Source organism: Tamandua tetradactyla, chromosome 17 (genome assembly GCF_023851605.1).
Source record: "Tamandua tetradactyla isolate mTamTet1 chromosome 17, mTamTet1.pri, whole genome shotgun sequence".
Classification (NCBI taxonomy): Eukaryota; Metazoa; Chordata; class Mammalia; order Pilosa; family Myrmecophagidae; genus Tamandua; species Tamandua tetradactyla.
In genome coordinates, this window is record NC_135343.1 from 15,508,686 (window position 1) to 15,536,651 (window position 27,966).

Sequence of the window (27,966 nt, forward strand, 5' to 3'; positions counted from 1 at the left end):
CTTTTGAGGTTATCTTCTCTATCAGGACAGAAATAATTTGTAACCAAACTCTCTTCTGCAAGGGAGTGTCCAACCCAAAGTCTGGGCCTAATCAATACCAAATCATGAGTCGAACGAGGTTTCCTGGGCTGGGTGTCCAGTGACCCCACACAGATTTGTGTGAGACCATGTGCGTGAGACTTTGAACACATACAGGTCCCTTTTGCCTCCCTGACAAAAAGTTGATGGACAGTGCTGCTTTAGATAAGACACCAATGGAATCGTGTCATCTTAGGTAATGCTGTAGATGGTTCATAGAATTGATTCATTTGGCTTATTTACTCATTCAACAAATATTTATTGAGCACCTGCTCTGGGCTAGGGCTCAGGACTGGGTGTTGAGAGTACAGCAGGCAAAATACAAAGACAAAGCTCTGCCTCGTGGAACTCGAATTCTCCTGGGAATCCGTATTCATTATAATTGTTTTAAAACCATTGTTTTAAAACCATTGTTTAAAACCAATTGTTTTAAGGGTCATCAAAAGCCAGGCAGGGTACAGACGAGGGAAATTGTGTTTACTGAGCCTGGTGTGCAGGCACTGTGCTGGGTGCTGTCCCTGCCTTGAAATATTGACACGTCAGGCAGGGCTTTCTGCCTGCTGAAGCCTTTTCCTTCTGATTTCTTACTGGTGCCAGGTTCCAGGGTTTTATGCCACTCACAGTCAGACTTGTCATTGAATTCCGTTCTAATACCAGACTTGTGGCCTTCTTGCTGCCACTTCAATCTGTTTCCTCTCGTGGCATTGAAGTCAAGCCAAGGCCTTTTCTGACTGCTCTGAGCACTTGGAGCCACCCCCACACCCCCAGCTTACCTGAGCTCCCTAAGATGCACATGATCTGCCCACTCTCCAGGTACAGGGAGACGTCCTTGAGGACCTGCCTGTTCTGCTGCTGCCGGCAAGAGGCGACGTCCCACCAGGGCCCGGCACGGTCGCTTTAAAGGGCACCAGCAGGCGTGAAGGCAGGGTGGGGTCCTGAAGGGAGGCCCCCCCAGCCCCGATCCCAGCATGTCTCAGGACAGGTCCCTAAGTGAGGTTTAGCCTTAGTGTTCCTGTCTGTAGTACCTGGGGTGGGAGAGGGTGGGGGAGGGGGGGGAGGGGGAGGGGGTGTTGGGGGAGGGTAGGCAGCTGCCAAAGGGGGCATCTGGGTAAAGCTCCTGCCAAGCCACTGCCCTGACGGCAGCCCTCTTTGCCGGGTTGGGAGAAGGCAGACAGGACGCTGCTTGTTCCCCGGGCCGACCCCACGTTCCTTCCCCACTTCATTCCACCCCACATAGGGCAGCCGGTGGGCGGCAGGCGGGACAGGGCACACCCGGACACAGGTGGGTTCCGCTTCCAGGCCCCACCTTGGGCAGGAGGAGGGGCCACTTGAGGTTGCCCTTCATTTCCCGGTGGCAGTCCTCCTCCACTTGCCCCCCAGAATCAGTCTACTGGGGGGAACCCCAGAGCCCCCATGCGTGCCCCCCGTCGGCTAGGAAAGCCAGTAGAGTGGGTGCGGCACCCCCCCGCCCTGCCCCCTGACCACAGCCCAAAGCAGGGGCTCAGATGCAGCAGCAGCAGCCCGGGCTCCGGCCTCACCTGACGCTGTAGGAGATGTGGAGCACCGCCAGGCTGTGCTGGGGCTTTGCAGCAGCTGCAGGAGCCTCCTCAGGGGAGCCCCGCGGGCCTCTGCTCTCCTTGGGTCCCGGGGGCTCCATGGGGACGCAGGGCGGGAGGCTGCTCATCCTCACAGGCAGCAGAGGCAGGGGACTTCCTGGTGGTCTGAGCCTCCCCACGGGGGCCTCGGCTGCAGCACCAAGCCCGCTGTTTGCCCGCGCCTCTCCTGGCCCCGGGATCCCCCGGAGGCCTTCCCAGTGGGGCCGGGGTTTGGCCCCAGGGTGCCATTATCTGATGTACCTTTAGCCGGAGCGTCCTTATCTTGACAGCGGGCAGAACACACACTGTGCGTTTGTGTGGGAGGGTGTCCCGGGGAGGCATGCTGGGAGACAGACGGACGGGCACCCAGGGGGACGGCCAGGTTGCCCAGCCCTGGGAAAGAGAGAGCAAACCTTGGCGCTGCAGGCAGCAGCCGAGCTCCCTGCAGTAAAGGGCCACAGACGTCCCGGGCCCCATGGCTGAGCAGGCGCCAGCAGCGAGCGGGCTGCAGAACGGGGCTGCCCCCCAGGAGGCCCTGGTGAGTGAGGGGAGCCAGCGCCGTCCCGGTGGGCGGAGGACCTGGGCCTTTCTTTCCTGCCTTGGGCTCTTTCTGTCCTAACTTGCCACCAGGGCAGCAAACAGGACCATAACTCCTGGGATCCAAAAGGTGAGGGGAGCAGACTCCAGAGCCTGGGCTCTGAGCTCACTGCCTACCCTAAGTGGCACACACGGGAAATGATGTGCTGGTTGGTGGCACCCGCTGATTTAGCTTTTCCCAAACGAGGCTTGATCACAGAGGTGGCTTCGCACACACCAAGGACTCCGCGGTGGCCCCTCGTCCGTGTGGCTGTCATACCCAGAATCTCAGTCGCTGTGAAGTGATGAGACAGGTTGGCAGATGACTTTTGAGGGAACATCAGAATTTATGCTCAATATATGGCTACAGCAGGCAAGTGTAAAAAGATCCAGTAGTGAGCTGGAAGAGGTGACAGACCTCAGCCCAAAGAAACGCCCACTTGGGAAATAGCCTTTGGCTGGAATTGGGGTAGGGGTGGGATTTGAAGCAGATGTTAAACAGAAAGGAAGCAGACGCCGCCACCCCCTCCCTCCCCTCGCCCACCCCGTGCCTGTTGTGGGCAGGAGGAAGGACAGAAAGACAAGTCAAACTGAGGACTCCACACTCAGAAGGGATGGCCACAGGACACTTGCACTGGCCTTGGATGGCTGAGGCTTGGCTTTAGCAGGGCCCAAGGCACCCCATTCCTGGTCAGCTCTGCAGACAACCGTCTGTTCTCTGAATACCCCAGGATGCCAGCTTCTGCCAGGAATGACACCAATGAGCCATGAAAGCAAAGTTTGGAGCTGGAATAGGTGATAGAGTTCGTGGTGGCTTTGGAGGCACGTTCTGCCTGGAAGGTCAGGTCAGATAATTCACCGCAGTGCGGGAGGCAGAGAGCTGCCTGAATCTAAAGTCAACATCCGGGAATGTGTGCCAGTCCTGCCGCTTCCCATTTCCCTTCCCCCACTCCCCACACTCAAGGTGCCCCCCAACTTTATAGGCCACTTATCACGTGTCTAGACATTTAAGTTGCCAACAAGCTAAAAAAACTGTTAAATAAAATATTTTCAATCCCCTTGGCATATATTTCTTCCTAACAACCTGGAATGCAAGGTTTAAACTGAGAAATCCTTGGGGCTCCTTGGTGTGGCGTGCTAGAATGTGCTGGCACGGGGACAGGACACCCAGCTCAAGCCCACAGCCTGGCCCCCTTCTCTGCCCACGCCCTCGTGGGTGCCTCGTCCCCCACTGGCCACCTGCTCCCCCAAATTGCATCCACAGACCCCCCAAAAGGGCAGCCCCTCCAGCCCCAGGGTCTGCCGCGCAGGCAGAGCAGACGCTTATGTCTGTCTCAAGGCCAGCTGAGGCCTCTGCAGGGCACAGCATCTCCTGCTAGAACAAGGGACTCGTGCTCCAAGCACCCCCAGTTCCTTCTAGCCCATGATTCTGACTCAGGCTTCCGATCACAAGTTAATACAAGGAGAAATTACAATGTAGCCCAGCAGGAGCTGAGCTGGTTACCTACAAATAAACCTGCTTTTGCTTTTTAGGGTGGCACCTGTCAGAAATTCAAGTGATGTTCTGACAGTCATACTGATTAAGATGTCAGCCGAATAGATATTTAAGTATTTGAAAAATACAGAGAATGTGTCAAAACCTCAGGAAGAGTCTAACAAATCCTTCCTGGGAGCCAAGGAAAATATTTCAAAATGAGGCAAAGGCAGACCCCAACCCAGGAGTGAATTCTCTCCTTCCGGGGGTTGAGTTGCCCAGACAGCAACTGAGAGGCCCGATCCCTTGGCTGGTGAAGGGGTCGCACCCCAACTCAGCCCATGGAGAGGGGGGAACTGGGGCGAGCCCGGGAGCAGGGAGCAGGGAGGAGGGAGCACGCGTCTCCGTCTTTCCTTCTATCTCAGCCTTTTGGGCCTGACCCCTCCTGTCCCTTAGCACCCTTCACCTTCTGAAAGCACAGCACAGTGGGCTCACCACTGCCACGTATTACTCCAGGCTGCAAGACATCCCCCCTTCCTTCCTCAGCACCCCTAAATCGAGCCCGAGGAGCTTGCAGCCAGGTGCTAACAGGAAAGCAATGATGTCTGAGAGAACGCATCTTCTTAAGGGACTAAATGCCCCCTACCTTCCTCTGTGGATTTTGTGTTATTTTAAATCAGGATGCTCGTCAGCCCAAAGGAATCTTTGAGCAACCAAGAACCTAACAAAATAAAACGGGAAAACGAGGCAGTGAGCGCAGTGGCAGTGGAAATGGCGGGCGAGAGGCAGGGCAGGCCTGCTGACTTTGTAGGCCCCCCTTGCACCAGGCACCCTTCTCCCTTGCATCCCCTCCCTGTCCTCCAGAGATAACCCCCTCTCCTGGACTGGGTGTTTCACTTTCCCATTTTTTCCTGAGTAATTTGGGTCTTTGTGGTAATAGCCGAAATATGAGACAGTGGCAGTAGGTGTTGAGGGCAGTTTTCCAGACCCTCCTGGAACTCTGGATGCTACTCACAGGGGCCTGCAGCAGCCTGGAAGGTGCTGCACTGGTTTCCCTCCACCTCCACCAGTCTGGAATTTTCCAAGCTCCCTCACGCCACCACTGCCGGGTGGCTTTGACAAAGGGACCGTGGGATGTGTGGGTCACGTTATTTTCACGAGGTGCGTGTGTGCTTACACGGTGAAAAAATGCCCCCATCACATGCTTGAAGCCACCTTGCCTCTAACCTGGCCTGGCTTGCCCTCCAACCTGATCACCTGTCTTGCCCACTAAGATGTAAACTTTTCAAGGGTCATCTCTTTCACCAGATTATCCCAAATTAGGCCTGAAGCCTGATGGGGGCTCCCGATAAGGGTTTGCTGGATGCCTGATGGATTGACTGAAGGAACGCCCCAGGGAGGGAATGGCAGCTCCATGAAAGAAAACTGAAGTTGGTGGCAGCTTGTAATGAATGCCCACTTTTTCCTGCACTACAGAGACGGGGGGACAATCAGTGCATTAAAAATCTGAAGCCTTAAGCCAGGTTCTTCCATGTTTGTGCCTCAGTGATTTCAATGGTGGGACTGGTGAAATAGAAGAATCGTTTCAGCTAAGTGTGGGGTTTGGATCCGCAGGCGGTTAATACCAGGCAAAGGTATCAGCTGATACCATCAAACGCTGATCTGCTTGACATATATTCAAATACACCATCACCATCACCACATGATGAAGAAGAAGACAGCGACAACGGTGTTGGCAGGGAGGCTTCTTCTGAAGTCCCCCAACAGCATTTTCAATAGCTTTGTTGTGCAAAACTCCTCACCAAAATAAGACGGGACTTTTCTCAACGCAGTGTCTTCTCAAATATTGAGCATTCACTTACTTGTTAGTGGCTGTTTTCCTCTCACAGGCTGGGTATATAATGTCTGTCTGTCATCAGGAGATATTAACCCTGAGAAGAGAAGAGAAAGTTGGAGGCTGGGAGTTTTCCAGCTCCCAGCTCAGGTCTTCGCAGTACACAGGGGCCCATGAAACTCTCCAGCCCCCCGGATGGGTCTCCTTCACTTGGGTTCAGATTCCGCCAGCCTGGGGTTGAGGTTCTCTGGGGCCAGGAGCTGTGCCGGGGGGAGCCCCGGAGCCCGCCCCGTAGGGAAGCAGAGATGTGCCCTCATATTACCCCACCTGCACAGTCCCACTTCTTACCGACCAGGGGTCTCCACCACACCCGCTGTCACCCTCCCTCCTCTCAGGTGTCCCCTCCTGTGTCCTTGGTGGATTCTGAAGAAGCCCTCGCCTGTCATGTCTCCCACAGGGCCTCCGGGACAGCTTGTTCTCCTCTGAAACTGACAACAGCTTATACTTCACCTACGGCGGCCAGTCCAACACCCTGGAAGTCAGAGACCTCAGCTACCAGGTAGGGGAGCGCCTGACTTTCTGGGGTGGAGGGGCAGGCCGTGCCCTCCCGCGGACACTCTGCCCCCAAGCACGGGGCAAGGGACGGAGTGCAGCCCAGTGGGTCCCTCACAGGCCGGTGCCTGCACTGCCGCGGCTTCCCTCACCCGTCAGCTACGTGTCATGTCTGGAAGCTGAGAGGCAGAAAACGAGAACAGGATCCTCGTTGAAATGTCAACCGAAATGTTTGAACCTATGAAAAAAATCTCTGCAACTCTTTTTTAACTTTATATTTTGAAATAATTTTAGGATAATTTTTGGAAAAGTTGCAAAAATAGTTCAGAGAGTCCCCACGTACCCTTTGCCCCTGATGGTAACAGCTTGCATAAACACAGTACAATGACTGATTCCAACCAGGAAGCTGACAGTGGGACGATGCCATTGGCTACCTTGTAGGCCTTATGTGGAGTTCACCAGTTTTTCTGCCATTTTTTAAATTGTAAAATGTACTGTTTTCCGAAGCATCCAGAGCATGAAACATCCAGAGCACAGGGCCCACTGGCCTTACTAAGGTTCTCTGAAATCCCGTGGTAGGATTTAATGGCCCCTATTTCCTGCACCTCCCCAGGGCCAGACCACACGCCGCCCAGGTGGCCCACGGTGGTGCCTGAAAGGTGAACCTCCAAGGCCAGAGCCCAGCTTCCTGTGGGTGTGAATTAGGAGAAGCTGATGAGCCACACACACCACTACCTTTCTCTGCTCTGCCACTCATTAGCTGTGTGACCTTGAGCAAGTTACTTAACAGCTCTGAGCCTCATCTGTAAAACAGGAATTATAATAGTACCTATGCTACAGGTTGAATGAGATAATGGGTATAAAGCAACTATTATAGGGCCTCAAATATAATAAGCACTCAATACATTAATAGCAAATTACTATTATTGTTCATTGAAGATACTGATTTGCTTTAGGCTACATTTTTATTTCTGTTCTACATTGCACATGCTTTCCGTTCCCCTTGTCATCAGACGGCAGCTTTAGGATCCCTATACGGCAGAGTCCAGCTCCATGGATAATAGGGCAGGGGGTACCCTCAGCCTGTTGTGTATCAGCAGGGGGGTGTCCCTTCTTGGGAGGAGCCACGCTGGGCACAGAGGAGCTAGGCAGAAGTTGCTGAAAACCTCTGACTTATTCAGCTCTTGGAGGAAACTTGTGATATCTCCCATAGGTGGACACGGCCTCCCAGGTGCCTTGGTTTAAGCAGCTGGCTCAGTTCAAGATGCCATGGACGTCACACCACAGCCAGGACTCCCGCGAGCTGGGCATCCAGAACCTGAGCTTCAAAGTGAGAAGTGGGCAGATGCTGGCCATCATAGGGAGCTCAGGTACCACTGGAGGCAGAAAGTGGGGTGACGGTTTCTCTCTCCTGGCGTACAAAGTGGTCCCTCGGACAAATGGATGCTTCTTGCAGAACTCCTTGCTGCCTAGTGGAATAACATAGCAGAGCATATTTAAAAAGCACAGGTTCTGGGTCAGAGATACCAGGTTCAAATATGAGCTTCTCCATTTACTAGTTCTCAGGGAGTTGTTATTGCTATGCTAAAGGATCACCGGTGCGCCTTTCGCCCACCTGAAGACGCAGCCAGAGCTTCTGTCTTTGGTCAAGACCTGTTCTGAGATAAGACATAGACTTTACCTGAACTGATCATGCCCTTGTGGGACTCGGTGTTCCCTCCCGTGGACTCCTACAGCCCCAGGGCACAGGTTCAGGTTGTTTCCCCCAAATCAGATTCCAAGTTACTGTCAGACGGCTGAGAGGCACAGCTCCCCAGCGCACCTCGCACTTCTCAGACGACCCAGCCAAGTTTCAGGGCAACCTTCAGCCGTCTACTAAGATCCGGGTCCTCGACTTGCCTCAAATAGTCACTTCCTCAGGCCAAATTGAAAATTAGAGAATGTCAGAGCTGAAAGGGGCCTCAGAGAACTGAGTCCATTTTCTACATTTTATTTCACCTTTCTTTCCCTCGACCAGTTTCGAAGTTCTCTCCTCCGTTTTATAGATTTAGTGTTTAATCTTTTCAACATGCACATTGCCACCTGGGCCTCCTGATTACCTTCAGGATCCACCAGAACGGTAAGAGGGCCCCGGATGCTCTCCCCAAAATCACGTTCTTCTTTCTTACACATAACTGCTTGGAGTTTGCATTTCCTTCTTGCTATTTTTTACCCACCCACCCCCAATTACTTATTATTATCGCAATTGTTTTATACCATCAATGTTTGTTTAAATTCATCTTCATTTTTACCATCTTTTTTTTTTTGTCCATCATTTCTTCTTCTGTTATAGCCTATTCCTCTTTTCTTAAAGTACGACCTTCAAAATTCCATTTCCAGAAAGGAAGATCTGTGGTTGGTAAACTCTGTCTTTATTTAGCTTCAAAAAAAAAACGGTCCTTATCTTATTAGTTTTTGAATGATAGTTTAATTGGGTATACAATTCTAGGATGACATGTCTGTTCTCTCAGCACTTGGAAGGTACTGTTCCAACACCTTTTGGACTCCTTCAATGTTTATAGTCAACAACCAGTGTAATTGTACCCATGTAAAAATATGTTTTCTCATTTTCTTTTTTTTTTCAATTTCACTTTGATATGTCTAGATAAGAATTTATTTTTAAAAAACATTTTTATTGTGAAATATAACATAAAAAACAACACATTTCAAAGTACATTGTAACAAGATGTTACAGAGCAAATTTCAGAGATTGATATGGGTTGCTATTCCACAATTTCAGGTTTTTCCTTCTAGCTGCTCCAAAACACTGGAGACTAAAAGAAAATACCAATATAGTAATTTAGCAGTCGTATTCATTTGTTAAATCCTATCTTCTCTGTTACAACTCCTCCTTCTCATTTTATCCTTCTCCCAATCTTTACAGGTACTTGGGCTGTGGCCATTCTAACTATTTTATGTTGGAAAGGGCTGTTGATAAATGGGATAGGGGGATGGAACTAGCTGATGTTCTGGAGAGGCTGCCCCCTCTAGTTTCAGGGCATACCTGGCCTAGGAACCATCTCAAGGTTGGAGGTTTCTGAAAAGTAATCTTAGTGTGTGAAACTTTTGTAGAATCTCAGATACAGCCCTGGGTGTTTTTTAGGATTAACAGGAATGGTTTTGGTTGGTGGCGGCAAACTGTGGTAATTGGCAATATCTAGCTGAAGCTTATTTGAGAGTAGCCTCCAGAATAGCCTCTTGACTCTATTTGAACTCTCTTAGCCACTGATTCCTTATTTTGTTACATTTCGTTTCTCCTCTTTCGTCAGAAAGGCATTGTTGATCCCTTGGTGCCAGGGTCAGGCTCATCCCTGGGAGTCATGTCCCACATTGCCAGGGAGACTCTCACTCCTGAATGTTAGGTTCCACGTAGTGGGGAGGGTAATGATTTTACTTACAGAGTTGGGTTTAGAGAGAGAGAGAGAGAGAAAGAGGCCACGTCTGAACAACAAAAGAGGTTTTCTGGAAGTAACTGTTAGGCATAAATAGATAGGCTTAGCATCTCCGCTACAGAAATAAGCTTCACAAAAGCAAGCCTCAAGAGCAAGGTCTTGTCTACTAACTGCGGAGTCCCTAATGTTTGAAATGATATCAGGGGGTTCCCTGGTGGTAAAATTTAATAGTTTCATATTTTTTCTCCAGTCCCTCAAGTGACTTTGCCAATACTTTTTAAGTTACATACCCAACATACTCTGGTTATTACATTAAGCTGTACAGAATTACAAGCCCTCATTCCCATTCTGAGCTCTATGTGTTTGGGCTGTTAAAATGAGCTGTCCTGAAGGTTGAGTTAGATTATGCACTATAGACAATAGGTTTTGGACAAAATAAACCTCTTTTCCTTTGATGTCATACAGTAAGTGAAGTTCTAAAATACAGACGATGTCCTTCTTACCCCTTTTTTCTGATTCACCTTAGTCCCAACCAGATAGGCTTCGTTCTTATCTCTAATTGAAGCCTAATCTCTTTTTTTATTTCTTTAACAGTTCTTGTACGTAGCAATGCTGATTTTCAGGGCTGTGGAACTCCAGCTCTGAGTCTCAGGTATCACACAGGCAGCCAAAGTTCCAGGGAGATACCAGGTTATAGATAGAGCACAGCATCTCAAAATCTAGAAGTAATATTTGCAGCTCCAAACTCAATGTGATTTTATAAGAGCTAGAATCTAGACCTCAATTTTTTACATAAGCATTTCCTAAAAGAGACAATACAATATTTGTTCTCTTGTGTCTGGCTTATTTTGCACCACATAATGTCCCCAAGATTCTTTCATCTTGTTGCATGCCTCAGGATATTGTTCCTTTTTGTAACTGCACAATATTCCATCATACGTAAACCCCACAGTTCACCATTCTACTTCTCAGTCAGTCTACCCTTCAGCCACCTCCATCCACTGGGTCATGTCCAAAGTAAACAATCTATGTCTCACATTAACCTCACTTAGTTGTACAATCATCAACACTCTCAATTTTAGACAATTTTCATTGCTCTAAAGAGAAAAATAACGGATAAACATGCCCTCACCAAAGAGAAGATCCACACCTCCCCTTAGCTCTTGTCCTCCCCTCTTCCCCAATTATTTACTCCTGGTATTGTTGTGGTACTGTTCATGTTTTCCTGTTAAATACAGACTGTACCATGCAATAGTAGTTTCCCCCATTATTGACTCTTTGTACAAGATTCATACCTTTGAAGGAGTTCATGCAAGAACCTATTTGTATTTGTAGTGTCAGTCAGTGGGATACATGGCTCTATACGACCCTTTTCAATCATGTACACCTTCAATATGGCAATATTACTTATAGACCCACATGTGAACCTCCTTCACTTCTAGCCATTCTCTTACATTTAAGTTCAACCTCATTAGCTAACTGTCCACCCATCTCTAGTTTCTGTGTTTCTCTAGGTTCCCTATATTCTACATTATAAGCCTCTGGTTTACCATTACCAAGATCATAATAGCAAAATCATACAGTATCTATCCTTCTGTGTCTGGCTTATTTCGTGCAGCATTATATCCTCGAGGTTCATTCATGTTATCATATGCTTCAGGACCTCATTTCATCTTAATGCTGCATAAATTCCATCATATGTATATACCACATTTTGTTTATCCACTCATTTATTATTGGGTGCTTGGATTGCGTCCATCTTTTGGCAATTGTGAGTAGTGCTGCTATGAATATCGGTGTGCAAATATCTGTTTGTGTCACTGCTTTCAGCTTTTCTGGGTATATACTTAGTAGTGGTATTGCCAGGTGGTAGGGCAACTCAATATTTCATTTTCAAAGGAACTGCCAAACTATCTTCCACAGCGGCTGTACCATTATACATTCCTTACCAGCCATGAATAAGTGTTCCAATTTCTTCACTTCCTCTCCAACATTTTGTAGTTTCATGTGTGTTTAATAGCAGCCATGCTTATAGGTGTGAGGTGATAGCTCATTGTAGTTTTGATCTGCATTTCCCTTATAGCTAATGAAAATGAGCATCTCGTCATGTGCTTTTAGGCAACTGTATTTGTCCCTCAGAAAAATGTCTATTCATATCTTTAGCCCATTTTATAACTGGTTGTTCTTTGGCTGTCAAGTTCTATGATTTTTTTTTTTATGTATACAGGATATCAAACCTTTATCTGATATGTGATTTCCAAATATTTTCTCCCATTGAGTTGGCTGCCTCTTCACCTTTTAAACAAAGTCCTTTGAGGCACAGAAACTTTTGATTTTGAGGAGTTTCCATTTATCTATTTTTTCTTTTGTTTCCTCTGCTTTGGATGCAAAGTTTAAGCAGCTACCTCCTATTATTGAAGATGTTTTCCTATCTTCTTCTAAGAGTTTTATGGTACTGGCTCTTATATATAGGTCTTTGAACCACTTTGAGTCAATTTTTATAAAGAGTATAAGGTAGGAGTCCTCTTTCATTCTTTTGGCTATTGATATCCAGTTCTCCCATGTCCATTTACTAAACACAATATTCTGTCCTAGTTCAGTAGATCTGGGGACCTTGCTGAAGATCAACTGACCATCGATTTGGTGGTCTATCTTTGCACTTTCAATTCATGTTATTGATCATTACATCTATCTTTCTGCCAATGCCATGCTGTTATGATCATTGTGGCTTTATAATAAACTTTAAAATCAGGAAGTGTTGGGTCCTCCCACTTTGTTCTTCTTTTTATAGTATCATTTTAGCTATTCGAGGAGTCTTTCCCTCCCAAATGAATCTGATAAGTAGCTTTGCCATGTCTTCAAAGTAAGTTGTTGGAATTTTTATTGTTATTGCATTGAATCTGTAGATCACTTTGGGTAGAATTGATATCTTAATTACATTTAACCTTCGTATCCATGAACAGGGAGTGTCTTTCCACCTATTTATATCTTCTTCGATTTCTTTTAGCAATGTTTTGTAGTTGCTGTGTACAAGTTCTTTACATCCCTGGTTAAGTTTATTCCCTGATACTTGATTCTTTTAGTTGCTGTATTGGATGGAAATCTTTCCTTAATTGACTCTTCAGGTAGGTCATTGCTTGTGTATAGAAACACTGCTGGTTTTTTGCACATTAATCTTATATCCCACCACTTTGCTGAATTAGTTTATTAGCTCAAGAAGTTTTATCGTAGATTTCTCTAGGGCTTTCCATGTGTAGGATCATGCCATCTCCAAATAATGAAAGTTTTATTTTTTCTTTCCAATTTGGATGCCTTTTATTTCTTTTTCTTGCCTGATTGCTCTAGCTAGAACTTACAGTACAATGTTGAATAATAATGGTGGCAGAGAGCATCCTTGTTTCATTCTCAATCTTAGGGGGAAAGCTTTCAGTCTCTCAACATTGAGTACGATGCTGGCTATGTTTTTTTGTTTGTTTTGTTTTTTTTTTCATATATGCCTTTTATCATATTGAAGAAGTTTCCTTCAATTCCTACATTTTGAAGGGTTTTTATCAGAAAAGGATGCTGAATTTTGTAGAATGCTTTTTCAACAATGATCAATATGATCGTGTGACTTTTTCCCTTTCAATTTGCTAATGTGCTGTATTACACTGATTGATTTTCTTGTGTTTAACCACCCTTACATTCCTGGTATAAACCCCACTTGGTTGTGGTATATAATTCTTTTAATGTGTCATTGGATTGAATTTGCTAGTAGTTTGTTGAGAATGTTTGCATTTATATTCATTAGGGAAATTGGACTCTAGTTTTCCTTTCTTGCAGCATCTTTATCTGGTTTCTGGTAGTAGAGTCATGTTAGGTTCATAAAACAAGTTAGTGTTACTCTTTCAATTTTTTGGAAGAGTTTGAGCAGGACTGGTGTTAGTTCTTTTTTGAATGTTTGATACAATTCCTCTGTGAAGCCATCTGGCCCTAGGCTTTGGTCTGTAGGAAGATTTTTGATGACTGATTGAACGTCTTTATTTGTGATTAGCTTGTTGAGATCTTCTATTTCTTCTTGAGTCAGTATAGGTAGTTTGTGTGCTTCTAGGGATTTGTTCATTTCATGAATTTATTTTTATTCATCCTTTTTATGATTTTTGGAGTTTCCTGATTCTAAGAATTCATGTTCTCCACCAGTTTTAGAAAAAATTTTAGATTTGTCTCTTCCATTATGTCTTCCCCATTCTCTTTATTCTTTCCATGGAAATTATATGAGATACATGATAGCACTCTTTATTTTACCCACTCTAAGTTCTCTTCTACATTTTCATTTCAATGCTTTTATGCTAATTCTTCATAACTTCAGGTCTATTGTCCAGTACATTCTTTCTTTGACTATGTCTAATCTGCTGTTTAGCTGTTGCATTTTGCTTTTTAATTTTAATAAAATTTCATTTCTACAGTCTATTTGGTTCCTTTTCAGATCTGGTTGGTCTTTTTTTTGATGGTATATTGTTTCTTGCTTATGTTATTTTTATTTCTTTAAACATTTTAAATGTAAATGCTTTATATTTTGCCTGATGATTACATTATTTAAAGATCCTGAGGGTCTAATTCTGCTGTATGGTATTTCTGCTGACTCTTGCTTATGATGACTTGCAGCCCTATTTATTTAGTAATTTTGGAATGTGCACCCATATTCTCCTGGGCTTCTTCTGTGGGAATTCTGTGTAGTTTTGTTGAGGTGAAACTTTCAGCTGAGGATTTGTGTTTGCCTCTGCCAGATTCTCTGGTGCACTCCTATGGCAGTTGCCTTTTTCATTTCCTAGATTGAGGTGTCCTGGACCACATGGGTAACGTAAATTCCAACTCCAAATCTGTGTGCAGATGGCCCTACAGGTTTGCATTCCCAGTAGTGATTTTTTTCCACCCACACCTCTGACCAAGACAGACAAACTTCCCTGTTGCCTCACCTTGGTGGTGGGCAGACTTGTTACCTAGTCTATACCTTCATGTAGGTTAGGATCCTGCTTTATTGTTGGCCTCAATTTCCCCTCTTCATCTTGGTTCTAAGAGAAAGTTCACATACAGCCATTGAAAACCATGTCTTCTGGTTTAAACAATTAGAAGAGGTTGTCTCAGTGCTGTGTCCTACTTACCACTTTCATTCAACTTTTTTCTTTACTTTCAGCCCCTGGGATTTTCTCTAACTTTCCTACAACTCAACTATGCATTTGAAAAGATTTTGTAATATTCTATGCAGCATTTTTTAAAGGAAGGTTTACAAATTATCTAATCCCTAATATATCTAGAGTCCCCATCTCTCTCTCACTCTGTCACACACACACACACCTATATTTCACAGATGAGGAGAGTAAAGCCTAGACAAGTTGAGTGATCCACCAGTTTAAGGACACACCTTAACGCAGAACCAGAGTAGGACCTGAATCTGAGAATCAGATTAAGGTGTTTGTCCCTGCGACACCCTTACACAGAGCACTTTTTACCTTTCAATTAATCATTTCCAGAGGTAGAGATTATTCAACTGCTTGAACACCAGTTCCAAATTTTGACTGTCTTCTGATAGAAGTGTTGTTTATTGTCCATCCAAAGACCAAATGAGATAATGTGTGTAAATGCACTTTGTAACTGTAACAAGTTTTACAAGCCCAAGTCATCAAGTCCCTCCCACTCCTGACCCCTGTAATTCTGACCTAAAAGAGGGAGAGAGAAAAAAAGACTTTCATAAGCTTACTTTATTTTTGTTTATAACTCTTGGCGCCTTTTCTTGCTAAATCTGCCATTTCATCATGAATTGAGCATGAAAAGGGCACCCGAGCCCTTATCAATAGGCATTTCCACAAAGCTTGAGTCATCGTGGGTTAATATTGCTACATACAGACCTGTTGGTCGTATCCCTGATGGAGGTTGAGGAAAGTGAAGCTCAAAGCAGGAATTACGATGAGAAGTTCACAAGTGTTGACTCCAGGTTCAGTGTTTTTTAACTTCATGTTTATTTGACTGAAATTATTTAAATCGTTCCTTAGAAAGATTTATAACTATACTTCCTATGACTTTTACTACTTAAACACACCAAAGAACTCTGGCCATAATTTTAAATAAGTAAATAAACCGCTTCAGGCATTCTAGCATATTCTACAAAGTCAGCAATTCCAAAGGTGTTTGGCAATTAGTGCATTACTGTTGGAGAGTCTAGCCATTATATAGGGTCTTGGGTGCCTATGGATGTTTGATCCTGGGTCATAAAGCATCTCCCTAAATACATGAGGCATCCTCTTCTGGAAAGGCTACCTATTTCTCTCGCAGAGTTGTGCTAGGGAATGCGGCCTCCTGCCCTCTGATTGAGAATCCCATGGTTCCTGCGAATGTTGGCAAAGTTTCCTCCACTCCCAGATTCTGGATCCCTCCCCCGAGGCTGAGCAGGGAGCAGGGCCAAGCCCCCCTGCCTAGTTTCCCGTTGGCTATTGTGCCCCAGCAATGTTCTTTGGGGCCTGAAACCCAAGAGCCAGCATTGAGGTCCCTTTCCACCTGAGAGCCCATGGGTGGTAAGTAGAGGATCGCAGCGGGAAACGCCTTGGTTTTGCTGGCTCCGCGGGGACCACGGGGTGCCTGCAGGTGCCATGTGGCAAGGACAAGTCATTATCTATTGTGTATCGGCCTTTCCCTTGAGGAAAATTTGGAAAATGAGCCTCCTGTTCTCCAAGAATGTACAGTAAGGCAAACAAAATTACACCTGGTGGAATTGTAACAGATCTTGTTCCAAGCCTGTTTGCGGGATGGTGTTCTCAGGACTAGAACCTGGTTTGCATTCACACCTTAAATAGCTGCCAGTGAATGAGTGGATGACCATGCTTCTGGGAAGTAGATCCCACCTGACGCTCACTTTCCCAAACTGATATTGTTCTAGTTTGCTAGCTGCTGGAGTGCAATATACCAGAGACGGGATGGCTTTTAACAAGGGGAACTTAATAAATTGCTAGTTTACAGTTCTAAGGCTGAGAAAATGTCCAATTAAAACACGTCTATAGAAATGTCCAGTCAAAGGCATCAGGGAAAGATACCTTGGTTCAAGAAGGCCAATGAAGTTCAGGGTTCCTCTCTCAAGTGAGAAGGCACATGGTGAACACAGTCAGGGCTTCTCTCTCACTGGAAGGGCACATGGTGAACATGACATCATCTGCTAGCTTTCTCTCCTGGCTTCTGGTTTCATGAAGCTCCCCGGGAGGCGTTTTCCTTCTTCATCTCCAAAGGTTGTTGGCTGGTGGACTCTCTTCTTCGTGGTGCTACAGCATTCTCTGCTCTCTGAATCTCTTTCTTCAAAATGTTTCCTCTTTTATAGGATTCCAGTAAACCAATCAAGACCCAGCCAAATGGGTGGAGACATGTTGTCACCTAATCCAGATTAACAACCACTCTTGACTAAGTCATATCATCCAGGGAGACGATCCAATCACAGTTTCAAATATACAGTATTGAACAGGGATTATTCTACCTTTATGAAATGGGATTTTGGTTAAAACATGGATTTTCTAGGGGGCATACTTCTTTTCAGACTAGCACAGATATCAATGGATGTGTCATTCACAAGTGGATGGTGTTAATTTGTGTGCAATGGATCTTTTTTTTTAGAAAGAGAGTAAAAGACACCACTGAGAAAAACAAGAGACAGGTGTAGGGAAATGCAGAACGTAAGCATACACTATAAGATAGTTTAAGAATTATTTCCACATCTATTATTTCTTCATATTTTTCCTCACTTATTTCTCAAAATAGGTCCTGGTTTTGCACTTTTAAAAGACACCCTATTAAAGCTCCAAATTAGTCCCTCCTACAGAGCCAGCTTCTGAGCCAAAAGATGTTGAATGATGAGACTTTGCTGGCATGTTTGCCAGCCAAAAATAGTTCTGCTTAACTGTGCAATTAATGCCAGCCCGCCTTGCTTGGGGGAGGAGGGGTGTCGATTAGAGGTGGGAGGGGGCCAGCACTCCAGGTTCAGGCAGTCTTCTCCCGCACCCACCGGCTGACCTGGCCTCAGCCCCCTGGGTGCTCACGTGAGGTTAGCTGAAGGCTCCCAGGCCTTGCTGCAGTGGAGGTTTCAGAGGGTGGGGGTGAGCCATCTCAGGGCTGAGCCGTCTTCCCTAGGGGTGGCCACTTTAAGGATACAGCAGGCCGGGCTGGCTGGAGAGAGTGGGGAGAGCAGCGACTCCCAGGCTGGCCCCCAGAAGCTCTGTTCTCAGGGCTGCCTTGGCTGGCTCCGCAGGCTGTGGGAGAGCCTCGCTGCTCGACGTGGTCACCGGCCGAGGCCAGGGCGGCAAGATTAAGTCAGGCCAGATCTGGATCAACGGGCAGCCCAGCACACCCCAGCTGGTGAGGAAGTGCGTGGCCCACGTGCGCCAGCACGACCAGCTGCTCCCCAACCTGACCGTCCGCGAGACGCTGACCTTTGTCGCCCAGCTGCGCCTGCCTAGAACCTTCTCCCAGGCCCAGCGCAACAAAAGGGTAACGAACTGACCCCGCTGGTACCCTCGGGGCCCGAGAAGCCCTGATGCCCCCCACCCCCGTCCCTCCCCTCCTTGCCCCCCCTCGGGACCCAGCCACGGGCGGAGTTTTAGCAGCTGGCTCACCGTCTGTCTGTCTGTCCCAAAAGGCCTCCCCTCGGCCTTTCTTTAACATCCTTTAAGCCACCTCGGCAGGAGGCGATGGCCTTCCCAGCACCTGTCAAAACTTGAGATGACTTTATTTTTCACTTGGTTTCTGATCCTGCGTGGTCAGTCCTCCCCAGCGCGTGTCCCAGCGCTTAGAAGCTGCTGAGGATTCGTGGAAAGAATCGGGCGAACAAACGTTGCTGGAGGGAAATATCGTGCTCCACTGTCCGCGCTCAGTTTAAAACTGGACGGGGGGGAGCAGGCATTTTTTTATAACTTGAGTCCAAGTATTTCCCGCGCCGAGCGAGGCCAGGGAGGCAGCCCCCCCGCAGGCTCCCTGCAGGCCCCGCAGCCCCCCAGCGCCCCCAGCGCCCCCACAGCATCCCCGCCGCTCGCCTCCCAGGTGGACGACGTGATCGCGGAGCTGCGCCTGCGGCAGTGCGCCAACACGCGGCTGGGCAATGCGGCCGTGCGCGGGGTGTCGGGGGGAGAGCGCAGGAGAGTCAGCATCGGGGTGCAGCTGCTGTGGAACCCAGGTCAGGGGCGCGGGAGCCGGGGGGAGGGCGAGGGGCCTGCGTCGTCCGCCGCGGCTCGGCCGGGAGCTAAACCCACCAGGCTGCTCTCTCTGTGCCGGGAAGGAATCCTCATTCTGGACGAGCCCACCTCTGGGCTGGACAGCTTCACCGCCCACAACCTGGTGAGAACCTTGTCCAGGCTGGCCAAAGGCAACAGACTGGTGCTCATCTCCCTCCACCAGCCGCGCTCGGACATCTTCGGGCTGTTCGATCTGGTCCTCCTGCTGACGTCGGGCACCGCCGTCTACTTGGGGGCAGCCCAGCACATGGTCCAGTATTTCACGGAGCTCGGCCACCCCTGTCCCCGCTACAGCAACCCCGCGGATTTCTACGGTGAGCCAGCGAGGCCCGCAGCGCCTAAACATGCCAAAGCCGGGGTGGGGGAGATTCCAGGGACATGCTCAGGGGCTCCAGGATGGAACTGGTGGGCAGAGGGGGGTGCAGGACAGGGGTCAGTTTGCCAAGCATCAGATGCTAAAAATAAGGACCTGAAAATACCCAGCTTCTGACAAATAGCCACCCTCTGTGCAGAACAGATAGGAAACTTACATAGGTTCTAAAGATGGGAGGGAGTGGAATCCAAGAGGGTTTGCATCAATTTCTAGAATACTTGAGATAAGGAAACGGTGATGAAATCTCATAATGTGCCCTGGTACCTGCCCCCCTCTCCCCAACGTGGGGCAGGGATCCTGAAGGTGCTGGTGGGTGGAGGGGGCCCAAGGCACAGCCACCTTGGGGCCTTTTGGGGAGTCTTGACCAAGGAATGTCTGGATATGAAAATTGCTGTGTTGAGCCCCGGGGCTGCCTTTTGCTTTGGGTTCTGGGTCCCCAGTCTGTGGCCCTTATCTGAAGTGTGGGTCACTTCCATCATTCCCGGGGGGACAGTTGCCTTTCCGGGTGCCCACTGGAAAGCAGGAACCCAGATTCCAACTGCTGAGGAATGCAGTGGCCTCCGGGCTGGCGGCACAGCTGTACCAGGGCCAGGGGAGGTGTCAGTTGAGGGTCATCTCACAGGTCACCTGACTCTGGCCTCGATCCCTGGGCCAGGGTGGCCCGGAGCCCAGCCTTCCTCCCAGGACCACCAGCTAACATGGTGACAGGGACAGGGGCCAGGCTCCAGAGGGTCTCCCATTTTACCCTCACAGCCCTGCCAGGTGAGGGCCATCTCCATTTTCACAGGTGAGACCAGGACTGGAATTGCTAAGCAACTTGCTGGCCGTGGCCGTCTGCAGGGCGCGGAACGGGGACTCCCACCAGCATGTCCGGCGCCCGCCCTGCTGGCCGGGCCTCCTCACCTGCAGTCTCAGCCTCTTGCCCCCCATCCCCCACCCCGGGGGAAGGAGTTACTCTCTGCAGCTGCCAGCTCCTGGGCCCTGTGTGAGCTCACAGAGCAGTCACCCTCCTCGCCCTGCTCACGTGCCCACATGGCTTCCTGTCGGTCCCAAGGCAGCCGTCCCAAGATAAGGGGTCAGAGTGCACATGCCAACCTGGCCACCCAGAAGAGAACTGCAGTAACCCTGGAGAGAGGTTAAGAGCGGTCAAATGCCCATAACAGATTGGAAAAAATAAGTTTTTTCTTCCCTTCCTCCCTCCCTCCATTCCTGCTTCTTTCTTCCTTGTCACTCTCTCTTTCTTTCTTTTGTTTTTTTTTTTTTGGTGGAGGGTTCCAGGCTGGTGGCACACAGCACGGTTTACAAGACCTCTGCTAGGCGTTGTCCTGTCTTGAAATGTGTTATGGGGATGGGGAGAGGAAACAGGGAGCGAGGTTAAGCCCCCAGCCAAGCCGAGGGTGGAGGGAGGGGACGCCTCATGGACAGGTGTGAGGCTGACCTTCGGAGAGGCCTGGCTGGGCTGGTGGGGGTTGCCTATTCTGGTGGGGGGTAGCAGCCCCTGGGGGTTCAGGAGGGGCGTGCGGGCCACGCTGGCCCTCCAGCAGGTAGTGCTGGCCCCTTCCCCCCGGAACAGGGCAGCTGACCTTGGGTCAGTGAGAACTCGATGCACAAGAGGCTACACCCTGGCAACCTACAGCCAAAATATTCTCAGCCGGCTGCTAACAGCCAGGCTGGTGATTTGCAGTGAGAAACAGAAGAGCCTGGAGTCGAGACCGCTGGCCTTCCCCTGACCAGCCCACCGTCTTCCCAGGGGCAGGCAGGCCTGCGGGCCTGAAACCTCTACCAAAGCTGCTTGAATGGTCAGAGTGAGAATAGGGATGTGACTGTGCCGGGCCTCTGGCTCTGAAGGTCCAGTGTCTCTGCTCTGTCCTGCCTGTCCCCCATTCTAAGCCTGGGGAGGTGGACCCTCGAGCTGGGGCCATTGCAGACAGGTCCTCCACCATTTCCCACTTCTCACGCTTCAGTCCCCGTGCCCCAATGCAGGCTTCCTCTCAGTGGGCTGAGACCTGGCAGGGCACACGGCCAGCCTTGTGGGTCTGGGAGCCTGTCTGTCTGGAAGGTGGCTCTGCCTCTCTCTGTCCTGACCTGGGCTCCATGGATCACCCTCCGAGGGAGGGGAGCATGGCTGGAGCCCGAGGGCTGACCACTCAGTCTCATGGGCTCAGTTTGCACGTGGCTCCTTACCTGGGTGCGGATGCCAGCAGCCGGGTCACCCCCAACTCGCCCCCTCCGCTTGCAGTGGACCTCACCAGCATTGACAGGCGCAGCAGGGAGCAGGAAGTGGCCACCACAGAGAAGGCACTTGCATTTGCTGCCTTGTTTCTACAAAAAGTGCATGACTTTGATGACTTTCTGTGGAGGACAGAGACAAAGGACCTCGGTGTGGGCTCTTGTGCAAAGAGGTGAGGCGGGCTAGGGCGGCTTCGGGTGCAGAACCCCTGCCCCAGGTGGCCTCCCCCAGTGACCCGGCTGCCCCTCTGCCTCTTGACAGCCTGGCCCCCGTGCAGGACGCGGACCTCCTCCCAGCCCCCGTGGGCAGCGAGCTGCCTGGAGCCATGCAGCAGTTCACTGCACTGATTCGGTAACTGCCATGTCATCCCCCCCCCCCCCAAAAAAGTCTTTGCACTGTCAAATTAAGCCCCTTCTTTCCAAAGTGAATTTGAAGGAGGAAGCAGGACTTAGAATTATTTGAAAATGCAGCATCCCAAGGCCGGCACCAGGCCGCAGCTTGATGCGGCGCATACCTGTAGCTTTTATTCTTTAAATGCATTAAAAATTCCTAGCCCGGTGATCATAGAAATAGCCTAGATCAGATGCAGACAAGACAGGAGAACCTTAATTTGAAAGGGAGGCTCCTGTCACAGCGGCTCCCAGGGAAACCAGAGCCAATCGGTTAGGGTGTGTCTTTCTAGATGTTTCTAAGCATACACATATTTTCATACATAGATGGGATCATGCTGTGCTTGTTTGTCACTAGAGGAGCCCCTCTACCTCGCCCTGGTTAAGTTTTCCTTGTCCTTCTTAATGACTGCCATTCCACGATGCCTTCAGCCATAATTCATTGACCCAAGACCAAATCGATGGACATTCATGTCTTTTTTTTCCTCCGTTTTTTAAAATTTATTAATTAAAACAAACAAACAAAAACATTAACATATCATTCCATTCTACATATATGATCAGTAATTCTTAATATCATCACATAGTTACATATTCATCATTTCTTAGAATATTTGCATCGATTTAGAAAAAGAAATAAAAAGACAACAGAAAAAGAAATAAAATGATAACAGAAAAAAAGATTATACATACCATACCCCTTACCCTTCGCTTTCATTTATCACTAGCATTTCAAACTAAATTTATTTTAACATTTGTTCCCCCTATTATCTATTTTTATTCCATATGTTCTACTCCTCTGTTGACAAGGTAGATAAAAGGGGCATCAGACACAAGGTTTTCACAATCACACAGTCACATTGTGAAAGCTGTATCATTATACAATCATCATCAAGAAACATGGCTACTGGAACACAGCTCTACATTTTCAGGCAGTTCCCTCCAGCCTCTCCATTACATATTGAATAACAAGGTGATGTCTACTTAATGCATAAGAATAACCTCCAGGATAACCTCTCGACTCTGTTTGGAATCTCTCAGCCATTAACACTTAGTCTCATTTCACTCTTCCCCCTTTTGGTGGAGAAGTTTCTCTCAATCCCTTGATGTTAATTCTCAGCTCATTCTAGGGTTTTTCTCAATCCCTTGATGCTGAGTCTCAGCTCACTCCAGGAAGGTCCACACCCCTGGAAGTCATGTCCCACGCAGAGAGGGGGAGGGTGGTGAGACTGCTTGTCCTGTTGGCTGGAGAGAGAAGCCACATCTGAGCAACAAAAGAGGCTCTCTTGGGGATGACTCTTAGGCCTAAATTTTAAGTAGACTTGACCTATCCTTTGTGGGGTTAAGTTTCATATGAACAAACCCCAAGGCTGGGGGCTCAGCCTATAGCTTTGGTTGTCCACACTGCTTGTGAGAATATCAAGAATTCAACTTGGGGAAGTTGAATTTCTCCCTGTTCTCACCATTCCCCGAAGGGGGCTTTGCAAATACTTTTCCAGTCACTGATCAAATCACTCTGGGATTCATTGGGGCCAGGTCTTTTTTTTTTTTTTTACATGCACTGGGCATTGAAGCCGGGTCTCTGGCATGGCAGGCGAGAATTCTGCCACTGAGTCACCGTCGCACCGCCCCATTCAGATTATTTTTAAACTTTCGCCTAGATTTCTTTAAGTAAAATCATAAGACTGACAAATTGATGGTGAAATAACACTCATTTATTGCACCAGCTTTCATCAGTTCTCTCCCTAAGTCCTCACAGACCCTCTGTGAGGTGGGCAGGGCTGTCCCCATTTTATGAGGAGAAAACTGAGGCTCAAAGAGATTCGTGACTTTCCCAAAGTCAGAGGCCCTGCGTGAGTTCTTCCCACGGCATCTCTTTTATTTTGTTCTTTCAAGTCGTCAGATTTCCAATGACTTCCGGGACCTGCCGACCCTCCTCATCCAGGGGGTGGAGGCCTGCCTGATGTCGCTGGTCATCGGCTTCCTCTACTATGGCCACGGGGCCGTCAAGCTGTCCTTTATGGACATGGCGGCCCTGCTGTTCATGATCGGGGCGCTCATCCCTTTCAACGTGATCCTGGATGTCATCGCCAAGTGTGAGTGCCGCCCTGCCACTCAGCCCGCTGGGAGTCGGCCCCCACCGCGGCGTGGCCCAAAGTCCATGGGTCCCTCTGCGCTCCTGGGGAAGACGGAGCAGTTTCATCCTGATTGTGAAATAAAAGATGGTCGTTGTTTTTAAAGTTCCCACCTTACTACTGGCAAGCAAAGGGGAGCAAATCGCCAGTGAGTCTAGCTGGGCCGTGCTAGCAGTATTTAGACCTGACAGCAATGCACGAGCAAAGGGTCTTCCCTGATCTGATTCATCTGACCAAACATCTCAGTGAAGATGTCATTACTGTGCCTGCTTTTTAGAAATATATATATATATATAATATAACTGTTTTTAATTGTATTGAGAATCAAAAACAGAAATATTATCAATTAATTTAACTTTTCCATTCTCTTCTCCTTTTCACCCCTCTTTTAGGTCACTCAGAGAGGGCAATGCTTTACCATGAACTAGAAGACGGGCTGTACACTGCTGGCCCCTATTTCTTCTCCAAGGTGACTTTCCAGGGTCGAGAGTGAGTGGCCGACCTGGACTGGGGTTAGAGGGCTGAGAAAGCCGCGCTGCATCGTACACAAATTACACTGAGGTGTTTGCTGGGCCTGGCAGTCAGGTCTGGGAAAGAGGCTGTCCCCATGGAGCTGTGCATCGTCTGTGGTTGCAGATACCACATCCCTAGGGGAGTTTCAGAGACTTGATACTTTGAAAACATTTACACAAGGGCCCAAGAGTGGGGACCAGGAATGACACTTTTCTGGCCAGCATGAACCTGAGAAAGGCAAGGTGGGAAATACTTCTCAAGCTTCATGAGTTCCTGGGAAACAGGTTGGGCAGATGTTACTGTCCTCCTTTCGAGGAAACATTGGCTCAGAAAGGTTGTGCAACTGTCCCAAGGCCACATAGCTTATCAGGTCCAGGCAGGCAAGAGGGGAACTAGAAACCTGGTTTTATAAGAGCAGATACCCAGCTGCAGTTTCTACTGGCCATGCTGAATCCCTGCAGGAAACAGCTCCCAACTACCCCAGAGGGAGGGCGTGGGTCTGTGGGGAGACACCAGCAGTGAGCTCATGCCTGTGACCCTGTATCCCATACCCACTGCACCCCCTGCCTGATCCCTGCCAGGAGGGGCCGTCCGTGACCTTGGGGGATGCTACCTTTAAACATTTAAAAAATAAATTAAAAAGGTAAGTGAAGGCATCGGCTTTAGGTCCTTGCCCTTCTCTGCAGATCCTGGGGGAGCTTCCAGAGCACTGCCTCTACATCCTCATCTACAGCACGACCACATACTGGCTGGCCAACCTGCGGCCCGGCCCCGAGCCCTTCCTGCTGCACGTCCTGCTTGTGTGGCTGGTTGTCTTCTGCTGCCGGAGCATGGCCCTGTGCATGGCCGCCCTGCTGCCCACCTTCCACATGTCCTCCTTCTTCGGCAACGCGCTCTACAATTCCTTCTACCTCACCGGGGGCTTCATGATAAGCTTGGACAACCTGTGGACAGGTGAGGCCCGTCCCCCCTCGTCAGACCACCTGGAGGTGAAGGCCCGTCTTTTAGATCTCACTCAAGGCTGGTCCCTCTGGGAGCAGGTCTTGTGTGCCAGGGGAACCCTTCATGAGAGGGTGCAGCTGCTCCTTCTCTGAGCCATGGCCAACACCCGGAAGTCACCCGGGAGGCTCTTTCTCACTCTGTCTTGAGTCACCCTTGAGGTTCTTTCTCACTCTGTCTGCATTCACCAGCAAGCAGGTCAGTCTGCCTCCCAAGTCTTTCTGAAATGTCCCCTTGGCTCTCTCCCAGCCCTGGCCCCTGCCACCTCAACTTGGACAAAGTGTCTGGTCTCTGTGCCTCTGGTCCCCGCCCCCCCCCCCCTGCCCTCTCAACTCTGACCTCAGGCAGGCTGGGCTTTCTAAGTGCAAATCCATGCTGCTGCCTTGACCAGATCCTCCCGGGGCTGGTGCCTCCACCCAGCTCTCCTGGAGCTTCTTGGCCCCTCAGGGAGCGCCACTCTCCGTGCCTGCGGAGGAGCCTCTGCTCACCTGCCACGGACCCTCCCCTCTGCGAGGCCTCTCCTGGGAAGGCGCCGGCTTCATCCCCTCTGTGAAGCTGAGCACGTGCCGGAGGAAGGGCTGGTGGGGCCTGTGAACGCGGCAGCCATCCCGGCCCTGAGCCCTCCCCGCCGCCCCCGCTGCCCTCCGCGCCTCCAGCCCCGGGACCTGCTCTCCCCGGCCCCAGCCCCCTCGGCCCTCTCCCCCGGCGAGACGGGCACACGTCCCAGGGTGCAGGGTGTGGCCCCGCGCGGGGCGTCCTGTCGTCCGACCCACGACCCACGTGGCTCTCGCTGCTTTCAGTCCCCGCGTGGATTTCCAAAGTGTCCTTCCTGCGGTGGTGCTTCGCGGGCCTGATGCAGATCGAGTTCAGCGGACGCACCTACCGCCTGGAGGTCGGCAACCTCAGCGTCCCCGTCCGCGGGGACCTGGTAAGTAGCGCAGGCCCCAGAGCTCGTCCCGAGTCCCCCTCTTCACCGGCGTGCGCGGGCAGGCCGCTGCGCTGCGTTTGAAGGACGCCAACGGCAGGTTTGTGCCCCCAGCTCCTCGGCGCCATGGGCCTGGACTCGCACCCGCTCTACGCCGTCTACCTCGTTCTCCTCGCCATCGGCGGTGGCTTCTTGGTTCTGTACTATGTGTCCTTGAGGTTCATCAAGCAGAGATCCAGCCAGGACTGGTGAGGCGCCCCGGACCCGGCAGCCCTACCCCGGGACGCGGGGACAGCGCTGCTCGGCGCCCGCTGGCCGCAGTGACACAGGCCGGCCACAGGATGGCAGTAGAATAAAGACAGTCGAACGGGATTTCTGATCATTAGCCAGGGCTTGCAATGACTGGGAAAGTGAAAACTTGGCGGACCTGCAACGTTGCTAATTTACTTCCTTTTGATATATATTTATTTAGGCAACTAGACAGGACGGGAGCATCGTGTACGAATTGCCTCTCCAGGCTATGCAGGGATAATTCGGGCCCAGAGGAAACGGGGAGGACGTGGGAGCTGCTGAAACGTTTGGCCTCTTCCAGGGCCCCCAAACTCTGTGCTGAGTCACTCTCAATACAGAAAGTGAACTTCTAAAACACACCTGCGAGGCACCATCCCACCTTTTTCTGTGGGGTAATGGGCTCCAAAAACCCAGTGGAAAAATGATCATTTGTTGAGCATCTCCTTTGCACCAGGGGCAGTGCAAAACCACTTCATGTGGATGGCATCTGGGTCCAGCGCTCAAAACAGTGCTTTGAGATCAGCAGACTTCCAGTTTAAAGATGAGGAAACTGAGGCACAGACACATTCAGTTTGCTAAGGTCACATGTGCTGGAGCCGTGTGGGGATCAGAAGAGCCTTTGAGGTCCTGAGCAGTGAGAGGACAGAGGGCCACAGCCTGTGTGGCCCCTGTCAGGCTTAGAGGTCCCAGGAAAGCCCCGGAGGTGACGAGGCCCACAGAAGCTGTGGCTGCCCAGCCGGGCTGCCTGTGGCTGCACCTCGGGACCAGCCTGGAACATCAGGGATGGGATGTCAGAGCCCAAATACGCCTTACGCCTGAGTGTTTGGTGCACTGAGGATGGGGAAAGGACCTTTCACAAAGGGAAGTTAGAGTCTGAACTGGGAGGTAAGGGGAGGTGGACGTTTGGAGGCAAAAAGTGAGTGTGCAGTCCCCGCAGGCAGCAGCAGCACTGCTGGACACTGGCCAGACAAGCAGAATCTCAAGTGCCACCCCCCATCTCCGCCCCCGAGACCCACTGAGCCAGAATCTGCATTTTAAGAGCATTCCTAGGTGATTCGTTTTCACATCCAAGTAGCTGCACTCGAGCACACTGCTAGGTCCCAGGAGACTGACGATGGGCCTGCCCCCCATCCATTTCATAGCCAAAGATCCATAAGGGGATCGTGGGTTGGATCAGGTTGCCGGGTCCCTTTGGTCTGCTTCAGTTTAGAGCAGTTCCTCACACGTCCCTTGACTTTCATTACCTTGGCGCTTGAAGATTTTTGTAGATTATCCCTCACTTTGGGTTTGTCTGATGTGTTCTCGTGATTAAATTCAGGTCATGCACCC

At 49.6% G+C, this 27,966-nt stretch overlaps 2 protein-coding genes across 3 annotated transcripts in view; one reads left to right on the forward strand and one right to left on the reverse strand.

The window, feature by feature from the left end:
* ABCG5 (ATP binding cassette subfamily G member 5) overlaps positions 1–2,051 on the reverse strand; it is a 26,906-nt gene extending 24,855 nt beyond the window's left edge. The window contains exons 1-2 of one of the 2 annotated variants that reach the window (XM_077134110.1): positions 1,617–2,022; positions 852–973 (exon numbers count right to left, since the gene is read on the reverse strand). In XM_077134110.1, coding sequence (XP_076990225.1) covers positions 852–973; positions 1,617–1,762 — 268 coding nt within the window. In that variant the 5' untranslated portion in view covers positions 1,763–2,022. Of the gene's footprint in view, positions 1–851; positions 974–1,616 lie in introns of both variants that reach the window. The other variant, XM_077134111.1, reaches the window with a different exon arrangement.
* Positions 1,978–27,776, forward strand: ABCG8 (ATP binding cassette subfamily G member 8). Its single transcript, XM_077134114.1, has 13 exons — positions 1,978–2,211; positions 6,015–6,116; positions 7,323–7,479; positions 17,804–18,042; positions 18,592–18,724; positions 18,827–19,096; positions 21,395–21,557; positions 21,647–21,736; positions 23,671–23,870; positions 24,302–24,378; positions 25,109–25,376; positions 26,222–26,349; positions 26,461–27,776. Exons 1-13 carry the CDS (start codon positions 2,149–2,151, stop codon positions 26,596–26,598), a joined length of 2,028 nt encoding a protein of 675 aa, XP_076990229.1. The 5' UTR covers positions 1,978–2,148; the 3' UTR covers positions 26,599–27,776.
* Positions 27,777–27,966: the final 190 nt, after the last annotated feature.

Excerpts from the sequence above, each read along its gene's own strand:
- ABCG8 (XM_077134114.1), top strand. The coding sequence starts at position 2,149 with ATGGCTGAGCAGGCGCCAGCAGCGAGCGGGCTGCAGAACGGGGCTGCC. Across the intron at positions 21,558-21,646 it reads GTGGGCTCTTGTGCAAAGAG|CCTGGCCCCCGTGCAGGACG; the intron begins GTGAGGCGGGCT and ends GCCTCTTGACAG. Across the intron at positions 23,871-24,301 it reads CCTGGATGTCATCGCCAAGT|GTCACTCAGAGAGGGCAATG; the intron begins GTGAGTGCCGCC and ends CCCCTCTTTTAG.